This window comes from Acomys minous (assembly GCF_964271855.1).
Source record: "Acomys minous genome assembly, chromosome: 13".
NCBI lineage: Eukaryota > Metazoa > Chordata > Mammalia > Rodentia > Muridae > Acomys > Acomys minous.
The window spans coordinates 60,301,904-60,322,143 of NC_140495.1; the positions used below are offsets into that span (position 1 = coordinate 60,301,904).

The 20,240-nt window shown below is 54.9% G+C and overlaps 1 protein-coding gene across 4 annotated transcripts; it reads left to right on the top strand.

Annotated features, from left to right (window-relative positions):
- Positions 1 to 276: 276 nt before the first annotated feature.
- Positions 277 to 19,948, top strand: MDFI (MyoD family inhibitor). 4 transcript variants are annotated; one of them, XM_084751910.1, is made up of 5 exons: positions 277 to 744; positions 2,015 to 2,089; positions 11,132 to 11,314; positions 14,819 to 15,043; positions 19,185 to 19,948. In XM_084751910.1, the coding sequence occupies exons 2-5, from the start codon at positions 2,026 to 2,028 to the stop codon at positions 19,439 to 19,441; spliced, it is 729 nt and encodes a 242-aa protein (XP_084608036.1). In that variant the 5' UTR covers positions 277 to 744; positions 2,015 to 2,025; the 3' UTR covers positions 19,442 to 19,948. The 4 variants fall into 4 exon arrangements, with proteins under 4 accessions (XP_084608036.1, XP_084608039.1, XP_084608037.1 ...); XM_084751913.1 differs by lacking the exon at positions 277 to 744 and adding an exon at positions 907 to 1,683; XM_084751911.1 differs by lacking the exon at positions 277 to 744 and adding an exon at positions 1,741 to 1,921.
- The last annotated feature ends 292 nt before the right edge of the window (positions 19,949 to 20,240 follow it).

The window sequence follows — 20,240 nt, forward strand, 5'->3', positions numbered from 1 at the left end:
TTCAGTTGCAGGAGTGCTTGTCCGTCACGCAGGAAACCCATCTCTAGGACGCAATAAACCGGATGTGGTGACCTGTAATCAGAGCCCTTGGAAGGACAAGCAGGAGGACGCGAAGTGTGAGGTCACCATCATTGGCTACCCAGGAGTTTGTAGCCAAACTGGACCCCTGAAAGCCCTGTCTCAACAACAACAAGTTCACTGGCCACAAGTACCCTGCTTGCTGAGTCCTCAAAGGGAGCACACCTGTGTCACCAGCATGGGTAAAGTGAAACCTGGACTCCTGACAGGGGGGGCCAATAAGGCTCAAGGATTGCATTAGTTCCAGGGACCCTGATGTGAAACAGAAAACTTAAAGGTGGGACGCTGAGGAGCTGCTTTTGAAGGCTAGAGAGACCCAGCCTACTGTAGGCTCAGGTAAGCCGGGAAGAATGCAGCAAGAGCCAAGCCCTCCCGCGGGGCGCGTCGGAGTGACTCAGCCATTACCGGGAAGGAGGAGTGCGCCCAAGCTCTTCGACGCCCACAGACAGCAAGCAGCCTGACCTCCGAGGGCCCTGGGGCGCCAAGTCCCCCCGCAGCGAGCATCTAGACATCCAGGGCGGGACCCCCCTCCCGTCCCTCTTTCCTCCCAGTGCAGCCACTCCAGCCCATAGCCTGGACGTGGCTGCGGGTGGCGAGAGCACTGTGGGCGCCGTGGGGGCCACCTGGGTCCTGGCCCCGACGGCGCCCAGAAGACCTACAAGAGCTGTAAGTAGTGACTTCCAGGACTGGGAGGCGACCGTGGGGAAGGTCCGTCCTTGGTGTCCCAGCTTCCCTCTGATGGTAACGCGGACTGGGAGGAGGTGGCCTGGCGCCTCCCTAATTAGCCCTGGTGTAGACTCAGACGCCGCGGCTAGAGGCAGCTCAAGACGTAGGTCCCAGAGGGGCTTCCTACCTGGGTATCACACCTCCATGGGCCTGCCTAGCCCCACCTGGCTGCCTACAAGCTCTCGGAATCGGGTCCTGGGGTCACTCTGAGGGTCCTCGAACACCCCTTCCCCTCTGCTTGGTGACAGCTCCTCCGCACAGCCGGAGTTTACAATTCCAGCCGGATCAACAGATTGGCCTCTCCTGACTACACTTATTCTCATGTTAGAAAGTGGGGGTGCCAGCCTGGACCCCAAAGAGAAAATCAGTCCTTTTTCTGAAACTGGCGGGAATAGGGAGGCCCCAGGGATGCTTTTGGCTGCTGAGGGACAGGGGAGGCTGGTGAAACACTAGCCGGGTTTCCTGGAGGACCAGTTTCTGGCAGGCTGAGCCCCAAACTCTAGACACCCAGCTCCGCAGTGGAAATTGAGGGCATGAACAAAGGGCACGACCAGAAGAGCTAGATTGCTCTGGTCTTTGGGACAACGCGATTTGAGGGCTACTGCTATCCAGACCACTGTCCCGGAGCGATTATGACTTCTGGAAACTTGTACAAAGTTTAAGACCGGGGGAAAACATGCGGCCCCTTGTGCAACCCGCGAAGTTCTCCCGGCCTGGGGAGGCGGAGATCTGGGGAGACTGGAGCCCCTGGCTCAGAGCGAGGGGAGGAAACCAGACGAGCTGGCTTCCTGTGGGGGCTCGGGCCTCGGACGCCCCGCGGACAGACGTGTCCTGCCTTGGCAGCCGCGAGTCTCGCACGGGGGAGGGGACGCGTAGGGGGTTGGTGGCTGAGACAGCAAGGAGGGGGCGGGGACGGGGTGGGCCAGGGATGAGGGGAGGAGCGAGGGGGCTGGAGCCAGAGAAGGAAGAAGGAAGGGGCGATCGGTGGGTGCGAGCTGGCGCTGGAATGGGAGCCAAGAGAGAGTGAGGGGGAGGGGGGGCGCGGGCGACACCCAGGTGTCGCATGGCAGGGTCCACGCGGTGAGCTAGCTGCCTGGGCCAGCAGCGCGCAGCTTGCGTGAGTATGCTCTAGGGCACCCCAGCCAGTCTCCAGTTCCCCACGCACACGCGGGGGAGGCCCGCCCAGCCTGCTGAGCGCTGTTTTCTCCAGGTCCCGGGCCGATGTCCCAGGTGAGCGGTCCATGCGACCCGCCCCATGGAGTCCCCAGCGTTGCTCTGGACCCAGGTAGGAGCAGGAATGGAAATTGAAGATGGACCGGAGTGGTGTGGAAGGCTGAGAGGGGTTTTGGAGGGAGGGGGTTGCAGAGATACAGGCGGATGGCCCCTAGGAGCTTGGGTGGGGGTGGGGTGAGAGGGACCTGGTCCAAGGAGAGAAAGGGGGAGTAGAGGGTTAGGGTGAGGAGGCAGGGCCCGGAGCAGGCGGCCATGGCTGTGTGGAGTTGGCTCCTGCTCCCCCCAGCCCCACCTACACACACACACACACACACACACACACACACACACACACTCCGTGGTGTCTGCCCATAATATTGGGATTTGTGTCACAACCATTTCTGCCCAGTGTGTAAATATTTATGAGGGCCTTAGGCGGGGTGTGTGGCAGGAGTGGAGGAGGGGGGCGGTGTCCGAGTTTCTCATCTTCCCTTCCCCCAAACTAAGCAGAGTGTAGCTCCAGCGCTTTTAGAAAACTTTTGTCTGAGCAACTAGTGGCTACGAACCTGGCCTCTTCCCTCCTTGCTAGCTGCGGTTCCCTCCCCTAGTCCCTACCCTGCGTGGCGCGCGCGCGCGCGCGCGCGCACACACACACACACACACACACACACACACACACACACACACACACACACCCCCCGTAGTAAAATGCCCCTTCCCCCACCTCAGAGGCTAAACTACCCTGATTCTGCTAGAAGCCTACAGACTGAGAAAGGGTGTGTGGCTGGGGGTGGGGGTGGGGGGACAGACTGCCAATCTAACTTTCCAGTCCAGCACAGTCTAGAGTTTTCCCTGAGGCGCATATAGACAGTTCAGTTTCCTTCAGAGTCAGGGTGGGCAGGGTGCAGAAGTGTAGGCCCAGATCTTCTGACTTGAACCCCTATTTTGGCTCAGTTAGAGGCCCTGCCTTCTTCCCATCCAAACTACCCCCTTCTTTCCCGAGATTGTCACAATAATGAAGATTTCCCCCACCCACCCCCAATCTTGGGCCTCAAATGCCCCTCATGGTCTTGGGCCAGTCCTTTCCCCTTCTCTGGCCTCAGTCTCCACCTCCCACCTCCAGCTCCCGCCCCCTGCCCCTGGGGGATGTTCTCCTGCTGCCTGTCTACCTGGTCTGGCCCCTCACAATTGTAGAGGTGGAAGAGCGCCCCCAAAACCTGAGGGATGTGTGGCCAATGGAGGCCAATGTATCCGTGCTCCGTCTTCCCTACGTCTCGGTCTTACCAAGATAGAGCCCTTGCTACCTTGAGACTTAGAATTCTGGGGAACTTCCGCTGCTCCTCCGAGGACCAGGCTCCTTTAGTTTGGAAGGACAGTGGAGAGCAGCGGGGTTGGGAGGCCTTTGTGTCTGGGAGCCTTCACTGTCTCTCTTGGCCTCTCTCCCACTCCCAGTTTTCCACGCTTTCTCCCTTCCCTTATTCGTTTTCTCTGCTCTCTCCTCTGATCGCTCCTTCCAAGATCCCCTCCCTTGTCTGACCTGCTCTCCACCCAATGCAGAAGAGGGGAGCAAAGTATGCTAAAGACAGGCTGCAGAGTTGGGGAGGGGGGCTGCTGGAAAGGCTCAGTTCTGAGCTATAATTTTAGCACCCCCCCCCCCAGTGTTCCTGCAAGCCCCTTCTCCAGCCTGACCCGGGCCAGACAATGCAGCTTTTATAACACTCCTGTTCTGTTCTGCCCGCTAGCTACCCAGGAAGCCCAAACCGCAGGAGACTCAGCCAAAACCCCACAGAGGCCTGACTCTCAGACCAGAACCCCCCCTTGCTCCCTGTGCACCCACAGAACAGGGAGGCCGCCGCACTGTCCCCTAGAATGGAAGCTGCTGGATGGACAGCCAGGAAGTGGCATGGCCCCCCCTCTCAGGCATTGAAGCTACAGATGGGGAGGGCACTCAGGGCAGATGGTCAAGCCCTCAAACTCTGAGTCCCCCATTGCCCTCTACCCCACCCATTCCTGAGAGCCCCAAAAGCCTGGCTCCCTAACCCACAAGATTTCTGCCTGGCACTGGGGCGTCACATTTCTATCCATGGCTCTAAATTCAATTTCCTGGGAATTGGAGCCTTTGGACCTAAAGTTAAACAGCTGGATTGAGCCTAACTGGCAACTTAGGTCCTCTCCAGTCCTGGGTACGTGACTAGTGGACTTGCGCTTGTTAAACCGACATTAAAAGAGTCCACCTTTTCTGGTCTCCTTGGGGTTCAAAGCCAGATGCCATCCCTAATCCTTGATGTATGCTCTCTTTCCCCTTCCCCTAACCTGGGGCATCTGAACACCAGCATTCAGCCCCCTTGATGTGCAGACAGACAAGGGTCTGGTGTCACGGGTGTCAGGCAGGGGAAGGCTTTCTGGAGAAAGAGATGACATTGTGGCTGGACCAGGAAGGATGGTGGCAGTGTGGTTGTGAGGAACTAAATTAGCATAGGTAGTTTGGCCAGAAGCTGTTATGATGGCCCAAGGGTGTGGATAAGCTCGGCTGCCTAGAACACAAGACCTTTGTACATTGACTGAAGATGTGTGATTGGGGCCTAGAGCATCTAATCATGCAGAGAGTAAAATGTGGGGGTATCAGCCACCACTCTCTGGCCTAACATGTCCTAGTCCTCTCTCTCCAGAGACAATGCTGGGGGTGGACTAGGAGCCCCTGAACATGAGAACTGGCCAGGCTTGAGGTGAACGCTGGAAGAGGGTCCCCTCTTCCTTCCCAGCCAAGAGCCAGACCCCCGCTCTGCCCCCCACCTGGTGGTTAACAGACAGAAAGAATCTCCCCGACTCTGCGGTGGGGTGTGTGGATTTAAATCCACACCTTCCACTCCTTTCCTAACACTCTGCTGTGTAGACCAGAACCTTACCCCATGTCAGGGGTGAGCGTGTGTTGAAGTGAATCCTGTCTGGATTTCAGCAGGGTACATGACACTAGCATGGCTTGAGGTCACCGTGTCAGTTAATAATGATGTCACTCCGCTCAGGTGGATAAGGCAGACGTACTACTTCCTGGGTGGCCAGCTGGCACCTGTAAGGACTCCAGCTGAGGACAGCCACCCCTCTCCAGCCATGCCTTCAGTGGGGTCCTTTAGGCATGCCCACAGTGTTCCCTCTTGGCCTTTCCCAACTACACCTTTCTTCCATCCTCTTCTACAAGCACACTTCAGGAAAGTCTCCTCAGATATGCTCTCTTACCTTCCCCAAGGCTGGACAGTGGAGCCTTTTGGTCACAGAAGGAAAACTGGGCTCTTTAGCTTCTTAATCTGCAAGTCCTCTGCCCACCTGTGTCCGGCTCTTGTGTCACACCTGTCCCAGAGGTGCTGTTCCCAGCTCATGTCTTGGGGTCCAGATCCTCAGCAGTTCTTCCTGCCTCCGCTTCTTCCTTCCTGCTGTGCTGGCCTGTCTCTGAGCGCACGCTGTGTTCCCCTCTTCTGCCCGCCTCCCTCCCACGTGACCTCCCTAGCTTCAGGAGGTCTGTGCCTCTGTGCCCAGCCTGAACCACCAATAATAGACTTGGTCCCTCCAGGGTCAGCTTCCTCAGGCCATGGTCTGGTCTCTCTAGAACTTTTTTTTATTCCTTCCAGGTTAAAGGTCACCAGCCCTGTAGGCGATTCTTGTTAGGAGAGACACTTGAGTAAATAGGACAGAGATGGGGAGTCACATCCTCCTAAACATCTTTCTTGCCTTCCTTCTTCTCAGGCCCCGGGGGCCAAAAGAGCAGGAATCTTGACTGTTCTACGCGACTGCATACTCTGGTGACCTCAGGAGAAAGGCCTAACGACCAGATCGTGTTCCAGGCTCCCAGCCTCGATAGCACTCAGTGTGCTCCTCATGCCTACCAAGCTGGTGGCTGTGGGGTCTTGGTTCCTGATGATCTCACTCACTCCCAGTGATTGTTTAAGACTCAGTGGCTATTGCCTTCTCCGAGTTCCTCCTGGCACATATGTGTGTGCATGCATATACTCATACCTACACACACACACACACACATACACACACATACATATATACACACACCTACATACGTACACACCTATACACATACCTATATGCACACACATCCTCATAAACACACACACACCCCTATATATACACACAGACCTACACATACACACACACCTACAATAGGCACACACATACACACCCCTACAATAGGCGCGCACGCGCGTGAACACACACACACACACACATGGAGGGGGCTTTTAATTTTTTTTTCTAAAGATTTGGTCTCAAGAGGTCCAGGCTGGCCTTGAACTTGTTATGTAGCCAAGGCTAGCATTTAACTTTTCTTGATCCTCTTTCTCTACCTCCCAAGGGCTGGGATTATAAGTAAGTGATGCCACAGCCCACCAGGATCCTTAAAAGCTAGTGCTACACCAAATGCTCTTACTGTTGAGCTACACCCCCAGCCCTCTTCCTCATCGGTCCTTACAAATATCCCTGCTGTTATTTATTTACTTATTTTTTAAGATGGCTCTTGCTACATAGCTTGGACTAGACGTCAACTCTAATAGCATCTTGGGTACCAGGCTTTCAGCCCTGCACCATCACACCCAGCAGCCTATAGTACGTTCTTTGTTGTATTTTGCTTTTTACCCAGTCTCATTCTATAGCCCAGGCTGGCCTGGAATTCATGGGCAATCCTTCTGCCTGAGCCTCCCAAGAGCTGGGATTACAGATGTGAGCCACCATGCCTGGCTAGCTTGCTGTAACTCTTTCCCCTCAGTGTATATGGTAGCCACTCGCACCATGACAGGCGGCTTTCTTTGGTGGTGGCCTGGTTTGTCTCATGCTAGTCCCCCCCAGTGCCTGATTAGGTTAGGCACCTTTTAGATACTGATTGGTGCTGCTGGGATGGAGGGACGAAGGGATGGAGGAATGGCGGGATGGTGGGATGGAGTGATGGAGGGAAGGAAGGATGGAGGGATGGAGTGATGGAGGGAAGGAAGGATGGAGGGATGGAGTGATGGAGGGAAGGAAGGATGGAGGGATGGAGGGATGATAGGATGGAGGGATGGAGGGAAGGAAGGATGGAGGGATGGAGGGAAGGAAGGATGGAGGGATGGCGGGATGGAGGGATGGTGGGATGGAGGGAAGGAAGGATGGAGGGATGGTGGGATGGCGGGATGGAGGGAAGGAAGGATGGAGGGATGGAGGGATGGAAGGATGGAGGGAAGGAAGGATGGAGGGATGGAGGGAAGGAAGGATGGAGGGATGGAGGGATGGTGGGATGGAGGGAAGGAAGGATGGAGGGATGGAGGGAAGGAAGGATGGAGGGATGGTGGGATGGCGGGATGGAGGGAAGGAAGGATGGAGGGATGGAGGGATGGAAGGATGGAGGGAAGGAAGGATGGAGGGATGGAGGGAAGGAAGGATGGAGGGAAGGAAGGATGGAGGGATGGTGGGATGGAGGGATGGAGGGAAGGAAGGATGGAGGGATGGAGGGATGGAGGGATGGAGGGAAGGAAGGATGGAGGGATGGCGGGATGGAGGGATGGTGGGATGGAGGGAAGGAAGGATGGAGGGATGGAGGGAAGGAAGGATGGAGGGATGGCGGGATGGAGGGATGGTGGGATGGAGGGAAGGAAGGATGGAGGGATGGAGGGAAGGAAGGATGGAGGGATGGTGGGATGGAGGGATGGAGGGAAGGAAGGATGGAGGGAAGGAAGGATGGAGGGATGGAGGGAAGGAAGGATGGAGGGATGGAGGGAAGGAAGGATGGAGGGATGGAGGGATGGAAGGATGGAGGGAAGGAAGGATGGAGGGATGGAGGGAAGGAAGGATGGCGGGATGGAGGGATGGTGGGATGGAGGGAAGGAAGGATGGAGGGATGGAGGGATGGAAGGATGGAGGGAAGGAAGGATGGAGGGATGGAGGGAAGGAAGGATGGAGGGATGGAGGGATGGTGGGATGGAGGGAAGGAAGGATGGAGGGATGGAGGGAAGGAAGGATGGAGGGATGGTGGGATGGCAGGATGGAGGGAAGGAAGGATGGAGGGATGGAGGGATGGAAGGATGGAGGGAAGGAAGGATGGAGGGATGGAGGGAAGGAAGGATGGAGGGATGGTGGGATGGAGGGATGGTGGGATGGAGGGAAGGAAGGATGGAGGGATGGAGGGAAGGAAGGATGGAGGGATGGCGGGATGGAGGGATGGTGGGATGGAGGGATGGAGGGAAGGAAGGATGGAGGGATGGAGGGATGGAGGGAAGGAAGGATGGAGGGATGGCGGGATGGAGGGATGGTGGGATGGAGGGAAGGAAGGATGGAGGGATGGAGGGAAGGAAGGATGGAGGGATGGCGGGATGGAGGGATGGTGGGATGGAGGGATGGTGGGATGGCGGGATGGAGGGAAGGAAGGATGGAGGGATGGAGGGATGGAAGGATGGAGGGAAGGAAGGATGGAGGGATGGAGGGAAGGAAGGATGGAGGGATGGCGGGATGGAGGGATGGAGGGAAGGAAGGATGGAGGGAAGGAAGGATGGAGGGATGGAGGGAAGGAAGGATGGAGGGATGGAGGGAAGGAAGGATGGAGGGATGGAGGGATGGAGGGATGGAGGGAAGGAAGGATGGAGGGATGGAGGGATGGAGGGATGGCGGGATGGAGGGATGGCGGGATGGAGGGATGGAGGGATGGAAGGAGAAGGGAGAGCTAATGGGTAAATGAGTGACTGTTGGCAAATAGCTCCTCTGCTGTGCATTTTGCCCTGAGGGCTAGGTATGTGTGTCCCCTTCCCACACAAAGTAACTCAAATTCTGGAACAAACCATGTATGGCAGTTCACGATTGTAATCCTGGCACTCAGGAAGCCGAGGGACGATTGCTCACTATGTTCAAGACCAGCCTGAGCTGTAGAGTGAGACCTTGTCTAGAAAAGGCTTGGGTGGGGGCGGGGTGGCGTGGGGGTGGGTGGGTGGAAAGATGGTTCAGCAGTTAAGAACACTTGATGCTCTTGCAGAGGAGGCAGGTTCGGTTCCCAGCACCCACATCAGGCGGTCTGCAACCTGCTGGGACTCCAGCTCCAGGGCATCCAACGCCCTCTTCTGGTCTCTCTGGACACTGCTACTCAGTGTGTGTGTGTGTGTGTGTGTGTGTGTGTGTGTGTGTGTGTGTGTGTGTGTGTACGTGTGCAGATTTTAAAATAAGACAAAACTTTTTTAAAATCCTGAAATTAGCTCCTCTTTACGTCTTCATGACAATGTGTGTGAGGGTCATGGAGAGACATTTCTAGGGCCTGGGGGCTGGTGTCAGGAACTAGAAATTCAGATCCAAGTACCTAGCTGCGTTTTTTCACGCCAACTCAGTGTCAGCCTTCTGATCACATCAGGGCTGGAGGTGGCTCCATCTAGCAGACAGCATGATGTCTCCTTGGCTGCAGCTCCGCTTGTCTGTTGTCCCTTATTTCAGCCCCGTGACTCACCTAGAGCCATTTGACTCTTGCATCCTTAATCCAGGTCGTGTTGCGGGGTGGGGAGGACTTTCAAGGGCCCCTCACAGAGGTGGGGCGGGGGCCGGCGGCTGGAGAGACTGCTTAACCTCTCTGGAGCAACTCTGAATGCCAGGAAGGACCTAATACATAGCCTGCTGCTCTCCTGGCCTCCTGCACCTCCTCTCCGCCCCAGCTCCCATCTGCAAGAGGGGCTCTTGGTTTGCCCTGGGTGGGCGGAAGCATCCCTACTAGGGCTTGCAGTCCTGTGCGCTACCCAAAGGGCTTCTGGGATCTCTGTCCCCTTGGGGAAGAGGAACTAGGGGCTCGCTAACAGGGTCTCAGGCTCAGCACATAGTTAGGTGGCTGCTTCCAGGCCCCAGATCCGAGTGCCACATCTTCATGGATGGCTCTGGTCATCCCCCTCCACGGCTCTCATCTCTTGCTCTCCCACCTGATGACAGCTGGGGGAGGCTGTCTATGGAGGCCGTCTCTGTTCTGTCATGGGACCTATTTCCACTTACATGGCCATCCTTGGTCTCTTCGTGGTGTGTACAGGGTGCATTGGATGCTGACCTCTGACCTTTGTTTCTCACCGCCGTTTCCTTCCACCTCCCTGCCCTCATCTATGCAGCCTGCCTCCCCACAGCCCTGCCCTTTGGTGTCTGCCTCTTTCAGAGTTACATGGGAGGTATGAGGGGAAACACAGGTAGAGAGGCCCTTGCCCTGAGACCACTGCCATCCCACCGCACAGCCTGGGGTCTGCTGAGTGGCCATTGCCCCCCCCCCAAATTGTCATATCTTGGGCCCTCTGACCCCTGGCTTTACCTCCAGACCCCACCACCCACCAAATCCTCACCTCCCATCCCCTGTCCTTTCCTAGGAGCCCTGAGTCCTGCTGCTGCAGAGGGACCTGCCGTTTGAATGTGGCTTCGCTCCCTCCTCCCGCCCACCCTGCCCAGAGCCACTCTAATTACATGGGCCTGTGGTTCACCTCTTCCCCCAGAGCTCCTGGCCGTCTCCTGGCCTCTCTTCCTGCCTGGGGCCCCTCCCTGCTCCTCACCCCCAGGTTGCTCTCTCACTCTTCTCCCATGCCAACATCCCCTCTCTGACCCAGTTTCTCCACATCTGCCTCCTTCCTGCCCCATAGCAGTTCCCTGCCCGGGTCTAAGTCTTTGTCTCTCTTTACGGCTGACTTTCTTGCTGGTCCCAGAGGCAGCCTGTCACCAAATCTCAGCAGCTCTGCCTTCCCCACCCAATCTCCTGAAGTCTCTTCCCGGCCCCCTACACGCACACACACATACACACACACACACACACACACACACACCGGCATCTACCCCACAGTGCTTGTCTGTCTCCATGGCTGAACAGCTTGTCCATTTTCTCCTACACTGTGGGCCTCTCCTCCTGTTGCCACATGCATGTGCTCACATGCATGCCCACACGCCCTTGCGCACACGTGAATTATGATTCCGGAACTTTCAATTTGGAAGTCAAACCCCACAGCCAAGATAGGGTGATAACTGGGTGACTTGTGAAGGGACCAGAAGTGGGGCTCACTGAGTGCTCTGGGCTGCAGCTCAGACCTGGGCCTGGGTACACAGGAAGACACCAGGAAAACCGTCCTCAATCAGATGCTTTTTTCCCCAGCCCAAACCATGTCCCTCCTCTCTGGGCTGGAGGCAGCGGCAGGATCCACTCACCCTGCAGAGGCATCGTCAGAAGAGGGCTCCCCGGAGGAGGTGGCACCCTCCATGCCCCAAGACAGTGGTCTTGCAGCTCACCAGCCTCTGAACAGCACTGACCTCGATGTCCCCACAGAAGCTGTGACATGTGAGTCCCAGGGCCCTGGGGTTTGGGGGGAGGGGCAACATTCAGGGGTTGCCCTAGAAAATCTAACCCAGCTATGTTGTCAGAAGGCGCTATCTTCGCTGTGGGTGCTAGGCAGGGGAAGGGCGAGGTGGCTGCCCTATGCAACTCTCTACCCCTCTACTCTGTAAGAGGCCAGGCTCCAGGCAACACAGCTTGAAGTTGCAGGACCAGAGGCACCCTTTGCTTCTAAGAGAGAGAATTGGTGTGCTGGGCAGGGCCGGAAGGTAAACACAAGGCAGCATACCTTTCAGGGAAGGACCAGGGTGCCAAGGAAAGAGGCACACTCCCAGCTGCTCGGGGCCTGGCTGGAGGTTTCTAGAGCACTCTAGGGGCCAGGCAAGGGGGTGCCAGAATCATTCCGTGTAGTATCTCAAAGCGGATTTCCATCTTTGAATGAGCTCGAGTGCTTTCCTAAAGAGGCCTCGCCAGAACTCTTGAGGAAACTGAGGCACAGACCTAGACCAAACCAGACACGAGCCTGCCACTCAAAGTCTCCTGGCCCGACTCTGCTGTGCCCACCTGCCTTGTTGGCATAAACAATGTGGCCTCCTACACCTCTAGCCAGGGCATCTGGGGCTAAGCTGGATAGCCTGGAAGTGGGATTCTTGACTCCTAGGAGAGCAGTGTCTTCAGCATACGCACACGCACACACTCACACACACACAATTGAGAGAAGGAGGTCATGGCTGTGGCCACAGGGGGGGAGTGGGACAGACACCCCTGTGTCTATGGCCTTGAGTGTTTGCACTGTGACTCAACACCACCCCCACCCCTTGGCTACCCCACAGCCCAGGCCACAGGCAAGCTTTGTGTCTGCGGCACCTCCCAGGGCCCTAGGCTCACCGCACTCCCTCCCTCTGGCCACTGCACCCATGTTTAGGCAGCAGGGGCAAGGACAGTGAAGCTGGCCAAAGGCTCAGCCCAGGCTTCTCTGTGGAGCCAGGATGATTCAGGCCTGGCCACTCCGGAGGCTTTGCCCCTGTTTACCAGGTGCAGGCCGCCCCAGCCCTGCCTGCCCAGGCTTCCAGCACGGCACCGCTGTTTCCCACACCTTGTCGTTGGCATTGCCCTCCCAGACTCCAGGCCGCCTCCCTCCACTTCTTGTTTGTTGTTTGTTTGTTGTTTGTTTTTTTGAGACAGGGTCTCTCTGTGTAGCCTTGGCTGTCCTGGGCTCACATTGTAGACCAGACTGGTCTCGAACTCACAGCGATCCGCCTGCCTCTGCCTCCCAAGTACTGGGATTAAAGGCGTGTGCCACCACGCCCAGCGCCACCAGCTCTCCCATCGCTTCTTAACTGTGGAATCTTTTGGGAATTCTACCAGCTGGTCCTCAAGGGTTTTCACCTGAGAAATGGACCAATAATGGTTTTCTTGTGGTTTGTAAAGACATTACTACATGCAAGTGTCTTAGTTCTATACCTCCATGACCCTAATACCCACTCAAAGGTGTTAACTTCCCCCAATGGACAGCACGTTCTCCACAATTGTGTGGCGAGCAGGGACTGACTCGGGCATGAACTCTGGTGCCCCCTATTAGACCACTTCTCCTTGGTGGGGAGACCTGGTGACACTCAGAGGAAGAGTAAGTAGGCTACCAGGAAGAGACCTGATAGGCTGTGATCTTATAGTTGGGGAGGAGGTCCCCTTCTGTCACAGAGCTAGGGGAGGGGAATAGGACGAAAGAGAGCAGGAGGGGGGAATAGGAAGATACAAGTAAGGGGGTAACAATTGAGATGTAATCTGAATAAATTACTTAAATAAAAATTTTTGAAAAGTGTCACTCAAAAACAACAACAACAACAACAGCCCATGTTAACTTATAAGAAGTGATTGTGTGAGTGTAACCGTTTAGTCCCCAGCCTTTGCCCCACCCCTTGCTCCTCTCAGTCCTGAATTCAGCTCACAATCTCAAATTAGTTCCACTTCTTAGATTTACTAGCTGTGTGGTCTTGAGAAACTCACTGACCTCTCTGGAATTGTGTTTCCTTATCAATGTAAAAAAAAAGAAGAAGAAGAAGAAGATAGTGACCCAGGCATGGTAGTCTACACCTGTAATCCCAGCTCTTGGGAAGTGGAGGCAGGGGGATTTCCTTGTTTTTAATAGCTGAATAGTATTCCATAGTGTAAATGTACTACAGGTGTGTGTGTGTGTGTGTGTGTGTGTGTGTGTGTGTGTGTGTGTGTGTGTGTGTTTAATCCATTCTTCAACCGAGGGATATTTAGGCTGTTTCCAGGTTCTGGCTATTATGAATAAGGCTTCTATGAGGATGGTCGAGCATATGTCCTTGTGTGGTGGAGCATTTTCTGAGGCAGAAGGATCAGGAACTTGAACAGCATCATTGTCACCAACATAGTTTGTCTGCGTCCTGCTTTGCCTACAAAAGAGGGTTCCGGGAGAAGACAATTAACAAGTGTTGGGGGCAGTGACCGGCCACCACACAGGAGTGTCCAGCTCCTTTCTCTCTCCTGAACACCCAAAGCCCCTGACATCTCCCTCCTGTGAACTTTAAATCCAGAAGCCAGCCTGGAGGAGTGGAGAAGTCAGGGCTCTAGGGCCCAGCTAAGGGTTGGGAGTACTTTATGTCTGCTGAGGCACTCAGCACGGGGCTGGGGGACTGGGGGGGGGGATTAGGGGGAGTGGGGAGTGTTGAAGACCTCTTGTGACCCCTTGCAGTCCCCCATCAACATAATACACACATATGCATATATGCTCACCTCCTGAGACTAGTGCCAAGCTATTTAACTGAGCACCCTTTGAACGAGATCTAGAAAGGAGCCAAAGAGCTGAGGCTTTAGGGCAATCAACTCTCAGCTCAGCTTCCTAAAATTGGTTGCTTAGGAGGGTAACTGGCCTTCCAGGAGCCTCTCTCACCAGCTCCTCTCCGGTTCCCACTTCCCCATCCCCACCCCATCACTTAGACCCAGGAGCCCTTCAGCTGCAGGGCAGGGTGGGACTCTGCAGAGTATAAAGGGGCTGCTGTGAGGGGCCCTCTGGAGTCCTGGGCCAAGGATGCGTCTCCAAACAGATGTTCCCAATAAGTCACCCAGCAGCACCGAGGGCAGAAACAGCTGGGGGTTTGGCAGAGGCCAAGGTGAAGGTTAACCGATTCACTGCCATCTTAAGCAGCCTCAGCCGAGCGTGTCTCCCCGACCCAGCCACTCTAGCCCAAAGCCCAGAGTCTAAAACAGGAGAAAAGATTTCATGTGGGGTAAGAAAGTGGGGTCCAGGCCTCCCTGCTTTGCACCCCTGGTTTTGTTTTTTCTGGAGTGAGCACTGCTTATAGGAGCCGAGCCCTAGTCTGCCTCTGGTCTACTCTGGGCTAGTCATTTCTGCTTTCTGGGCTGCAGTTTCTCCATGTAAAGAAGACAAATCTGCCTTAGCTGCCCTGAGGTGCATCTAAGAATGAAGCAGGCACGATTCACATTGATCCCTCTCCTCATCTTCTTTTCTTTTCATCTCTCCAGGCCAGCCTCAGGGGAACCCCTTAGGCTGTACCCCACTACTGCCAAATGGCTCCGGCCACCCCTCAGAACTGGGCAGTGCTGGGCATGTGGGGAACGGTGCTCTGGGAGGTCCCAAGGCCCATCGGAAGCTGCAGACACATCCGTCTCTGGGCAGCCAGGCCGTGGTGAGGAAGAGCAAGGGCAGCACTCGGTCAGCCTCGCAGGTCCCCCTCCAGGCACAGGACGGTAAGGCCCCTGCCACCCCACATCCACAGGCAGGCAGTATCACCAGCTTGCTGCTTAAGAATGCACAACTTAATCCCAGCACTTGGGAGGCAGAGGCAGGAGGATCGCTTTGAGTTCGAGGCCAGCCTGGTCTACAAAGTGAGTCCAGGACAGCCAAGGCTAACACAGAAAGAGACTCTGTCTGGAAAAAACCAACCAACCAAACAAACAAAAAATGCACAACTTGGCCACGCTCCCAGGGTTGGGGGCCAGTGAGTGAGCGGGTGGGCAACATGTAATCCCAGCACTCAGGAAGGCAGAGGCAGGTGGATCTTTCTGAGTTCAAGGCCAGACTGGTCTACAAAGTGAGTCCAGGACAGCCAAGGCTACACAGAGAAACCCTGTCTCGAAATGCAAACAAACAAGAAATTCACAACTCAAAACAAACAAAACACAGCTCAGCTGGACCCAGTGCCTCATGCCTATTGGCTCAGCACTTAGGAGGATGAGGCTGGAGGGTCAAGGCCATCTTGGGCTACATTTCAAGACCCTGTCCCAAGCGATGACAACAACAAGCCAGGCGTGGTGACTCACACACACCACTACAATCCCGGCACTCCGGAGTTTGCTCCCTGGTACCTCCGTGGTGGAAAGCAAGTACTGACTCCTACAAGTTGTCCTCTGACCCCCACATACATGTGGGATGTGTGTACAGAACGGCAGGCCTCCAGCCTCCAGCCTCCAGCCTCCTGTGAATCATCCATGGGACCAAGGGAAAAAAAACAGCTCGAGGCTACACAGAAGCCAAGGTGAAAGGTAATGCAAGGGGACCGAGAGCTGGACCCCTCGGACCTTGATGTCCGCTCAGTAAGGCTTGCAAAGCACACCTGGTCGCTGAGGGGACCTCCGTTCCAGCCCAGCACTCTTCGGCTTACTCTAACAAGGAGTGTAACCACTTGGGCAGATTCATTATGAGCCACTTTATTTCTAGAATCAGAACAATTGGGGGGGGGGGCTGAGTGCTCAACATACACATGGCCCTGGTTTCCATCCCGAGCATCAAAGAAAACCAGTTCCTTTAGGAGTGGGCCATCTGTTTAGTCCAAGTGACAGGAGAGAATAGAATGCTGCTGAGCTGGAGGCAGGTGTGTGTGTTGGGGATGTTGTGTGTGTGTGTGGGGGGGGGGGGCGGGGCGCAAGGTACAGCAAAAGAGGCCAGAGGTTCTCAGATCAGACACCCAGGGTCAGTTTCAATGGCACAGAGCCTCTTCCAGCTGCCCCAGGTCAGCCATCCGCTTGCCCCGAGTAGCATGTGTGGAACACCATCCATAGTTCAGGAGTTACCTGATCTCAGCCCTGTTCATGTTTGGGGGACACCCGCACCCCCGCACCCACCCCACCTCCACCTCCCACCCCCGGCCTGGTGAGCTGCAGGCAGGATTTAATGTGTGTGTTTGTTGTTGCTGCTGCTTTTAAGATTTTTTTTTTAATGGGGCTGGAGAGGTGGTTCAGCGGTTAGGAGCACTGACTGCTCTTCCAGAGGTCCTGAGTTCAATTCCCAGCAACCACATGATGGCTCACAACCATCTATAATGTGATCTGATGCCCTCTTCTGGTGTGCGGGCATACATGCAGGCAAAACACTGTATATATAATAAATAAATAAATCTTTTTTTTAAAAATATTTTTTTTCATTTTATTTTATGCGTATGGGTTTTGCCTGCACATACATATGTGTGTGTGCCTGGCACCCTCAGAGGCCAGAAGAAGGTGTCAGATCCCTTGGGACTGGAGTTAAGTGGTTGGGAGCCACCATGTGGAAGCTGGGAATTGAACTGAATGGAATCAAACCCAGGTCCTCTGCAAGAACAACAAATGCCAGGGCTGGAGAGATGGCTCAGCAGCTAAGAGCACTGTCTGCTCTTCCAGAGGTCCTGAGTTCAATTCCCAGCAGCCACATGGTGGCTCACAACCATCTATAAAATGATCTGATGCCCTCTTCTGGCGTGTAGGTGAGGAGCACTGATATACATAAAATAAAAACAAGGGCTGGAGAGATGGCTCAGAGGTTAGGAGCTCTGCCTGCTCTTCCAAAGGTCCTGAGTTCAATTCCCAGGAACCACATGGTGACCATCTATAGTGTGATCTCATGCCCTCTTCTGGAGTGTAGACATACATGCAAGCAAAACAGTGTATACTTGATATAAATAAATACATCTTTAAAAAATAAAATAAAAATAAATAATAAATTTAAAAACAACAACAACAAATGCTCTTAACCACTGAGCCATCTCTCTAGCCACCTCTACCTCCCCCTCCCCCATACATGTCTGCATTTAATTAAGGCATTTTGAAACCGTTTCACCCCTTGGGGCAGATTCTGACAAAGTACTGTATGACAGGTAATCATTCACATAACTTGCCTTAGGGGTGAGGAGGTGGCTAGGAGGTAGAGCTCTTGTCTAGCAAGTTCAAGGCCCTGGGTTCAATTCCCAGTGGGACAAGAAAGTAAATAATAATAACAACTGTGCATTCTGGGCATCCGCTACATGCTAGGGACCTAGCCCATGCACTCATTCACTAGAAAAGCACACACGTGACCATCATCCATGTGACAAGTACAAGCATAGACAGTCACAGCAGCATGTGAACGCCCACACCAGTGTGGAAGGCTAAGGCGGGACAACAGAAGGTACGGAGGCTGGGGTAGGGAACACAAACATTGAGGTGATGGGTGTGTTTGTGGCGTTTTGCAAGTGGACTGAGACTCCAGGCAGGGAGGGACTCTGGGAAGGCCTTATCAACTATGCCAACTATATTGGGGGGCGGGGAGTGTGCACAAAGATGACCTAGTGACACGTGCTGATGATTGGGATGGACTGAGGGTTTTAAATACAACAGTGATTTACCACATTTGAAGAGAACTACCGTCTCCATGCTGGGCCCAGATAGAAGAAGGGGCAGCCACACAGGATGCTGGGTAGCATTCATTGGCAGAATACAGCTCTGGTGGGGAGGGCTGGCTGCTCTGTCTCCTGGCCTGGCCCTCAGGAGGGCTAACTGCCCAGCACTCGGCAGCGCAGGAAGAGCTACAGCCTGCCAGTTCAACTGAGCACCTACTATGCGTGGCCCAAGCTGGCCTCAAATTCCCTATGTAGCCGGCAATGACTCTGAGCTCGGGATCCTCTTTTGCCTCTACCTGCCGTGAGCTGGGCTTACAGACGGGCACCACTACAATAATATATATGGTGTTGGGATGGAACTCAGGGAGCCACAGCCTGTTCTGGGGGACTTGTGACAAGTCTGTGGATGTTAACACACTAAGGTAAGGTGACTACCCAGGCAGAGCCTGGCAAGTATGAGAAAGGAGTGCGACAATTCCAGGCAGAGAGAGTGGCACCTGTTTGGCTATGCTTGTCCTGACTTCAGCCAGAAGGTCAGTATGGACAGGCCAGAGTAGATGGCACCCAGGAATAGTTAGGAGAGATGAGTTGTCTGGGTGTGGGGGCCACCGGGAATCTAAGATTTTCTCCCTTGGGGGTCAGTGACAGTGTGTGTGTGTGTGTGTGCGCACGCGCGCGTGCGCTTGAGGTCTTGTTTTTGAGATAGGACTTCATGTAGCCCAGGCTGGCGAGGATCACCTTGAAATGCCAATCCTCCTGCTTCTCCGTCCCTAACGCTGAGATTACAGGTGTGTGCCACCATGCCTGGTTTATGCAGCACTGAAGATCCAGCCCAGGGCCTCCTGCAATCACTGTGGTAATGGAGCCACAACCCCAGCCCTTTGGCTATATCTTAAAACGGCTAATATTCTCTGTGCCTCAGTTTCTTCACCTGTAGAATGAGGCTAATTAACAGCCCACGTCAGGGTTGTTACAGGAAGCCTGAATAAGTACTTCCTGCACGGCACTTACAACGTCTGGACCACCTCCTCACCCCTTGTTAAATACGTAACAGGGGCACCCGATGCAGTTCCCTCTTGGATTTGCTTGGCTCCTGTGCCCATAAAGAAATTGGCCATCCCCACAGCTCCATTTGCTTCTTGGGGCAATGGGGACTGAAGGAGCTAAGTGAAACTGCAGGCACTGAGCAGCTCTGTTGGGTTACTCTTACTGGGGTTCCCTTGCTCCCCGTCTGTTACTCACCTGTCCGCTGTCCACAGATTGCTGCGTCCACTGCATACTGTCCTGTCTGTTCTGTGAGTTCCTGACGCTCTGCAACATCGTCCTGGACTGTGCCACCTGTGGCTCCTGCAGCTCTGAGGACTCGTGCCTCTGCTGCTGCTGCTGCGGCTCCGGCGAGTGTGCAGATTGTGACCTGCCCTGCGACCTGGACTGTGGCATCCTGGATGCCTGCTGCGAGTCGGCCGACTGCCTGGAGATCTGCATGGAGTGCTGTGGACTCTGCTTTTCCTCCTGATGCCACAGGGTGGCCCCAGAGCGGGCACACAAAGCTTGACGCCTCCCCTGGCCTCCAGGGCCCCCCCCCTCAGCATCCCAGCCCAGATGTTGAGAAGGTGGGACGCTCAGAGGGGTCCACGGTCTCAGCCATGGAACAGGTCTGCTTCAGACAAGCCTGCTCCCCTCGATGGGTGACCAGGGACGCAGCATCTAGGACCTGGTGGGACAGAAGCAGTTAGCTGCCAGGACTCAGAACACTGTGAAAGATAGGGGAGGGGGCAGGAATGGGAGGCCACTTCCTTCTCTACCTCTCTGCTCCAGGTGCCCGCCTCCCTCTGCTACCCCAGCTTTGAGGACAGAAAATGTGAAAAGACACCTACCCAGCCCATTGTGTCAGGCACCTACTCTCCTCCTCAGCTCATTTACTGGGCTCTCGTGTGGGCCTAACCCATATAGCGACCCAAGAGGACAAAGCTTGGGGTGGAGGGGGTGGGTGGAAGGGGGACAATTATGGAAAAGACTGGAAGTGGGGGGGAGGGTTGAGGGAGGGTCTGTTCTAGTCATTGCTGTAAATAAAGATACTCATTCAGTCTCGACTCTTCTCACGACGTTTTTACAAAGTCTATAGGCATAAACACTCAAAAACAAACCTCCTCCTCCTCCAGCCCCCCCCCATCAGCACCTTGCGTGGGGCCACGGTGGACTAGTAGGCAAAACACTTGCCACGCGAGCGTGAGGGAGTGGCTTTGATGGAATCCACATCTAAGCTGGATGCGGGAACCTGTGTCTGTCTTTCCAGTGCTCCTGCCGGAAGATGG

Coding starts and splice junctions, on each gene's coding strand:
- MDFI (XM_084751910.1), top strand. CDS start 2,026: ATGTCCCAGGTGAGCGGTCCATGCGACCCGCCCCATGGAGTCCCCAGC. Junction 2,090..11,131: donor CAGCGTTGCTCTGGACCCAG/GTAGGAGCAGGA, acceptor TTTTTTCCCCAG/CCCAAACCATGTCCCTCCTC. Junction 11,315..14,818: donor CCCCACAGAAGCTGTGACAT/GTGAGTCCCAGG, acceptor TCATCTCTCCAG/GCCAGCCTCAGGGGAACCCC.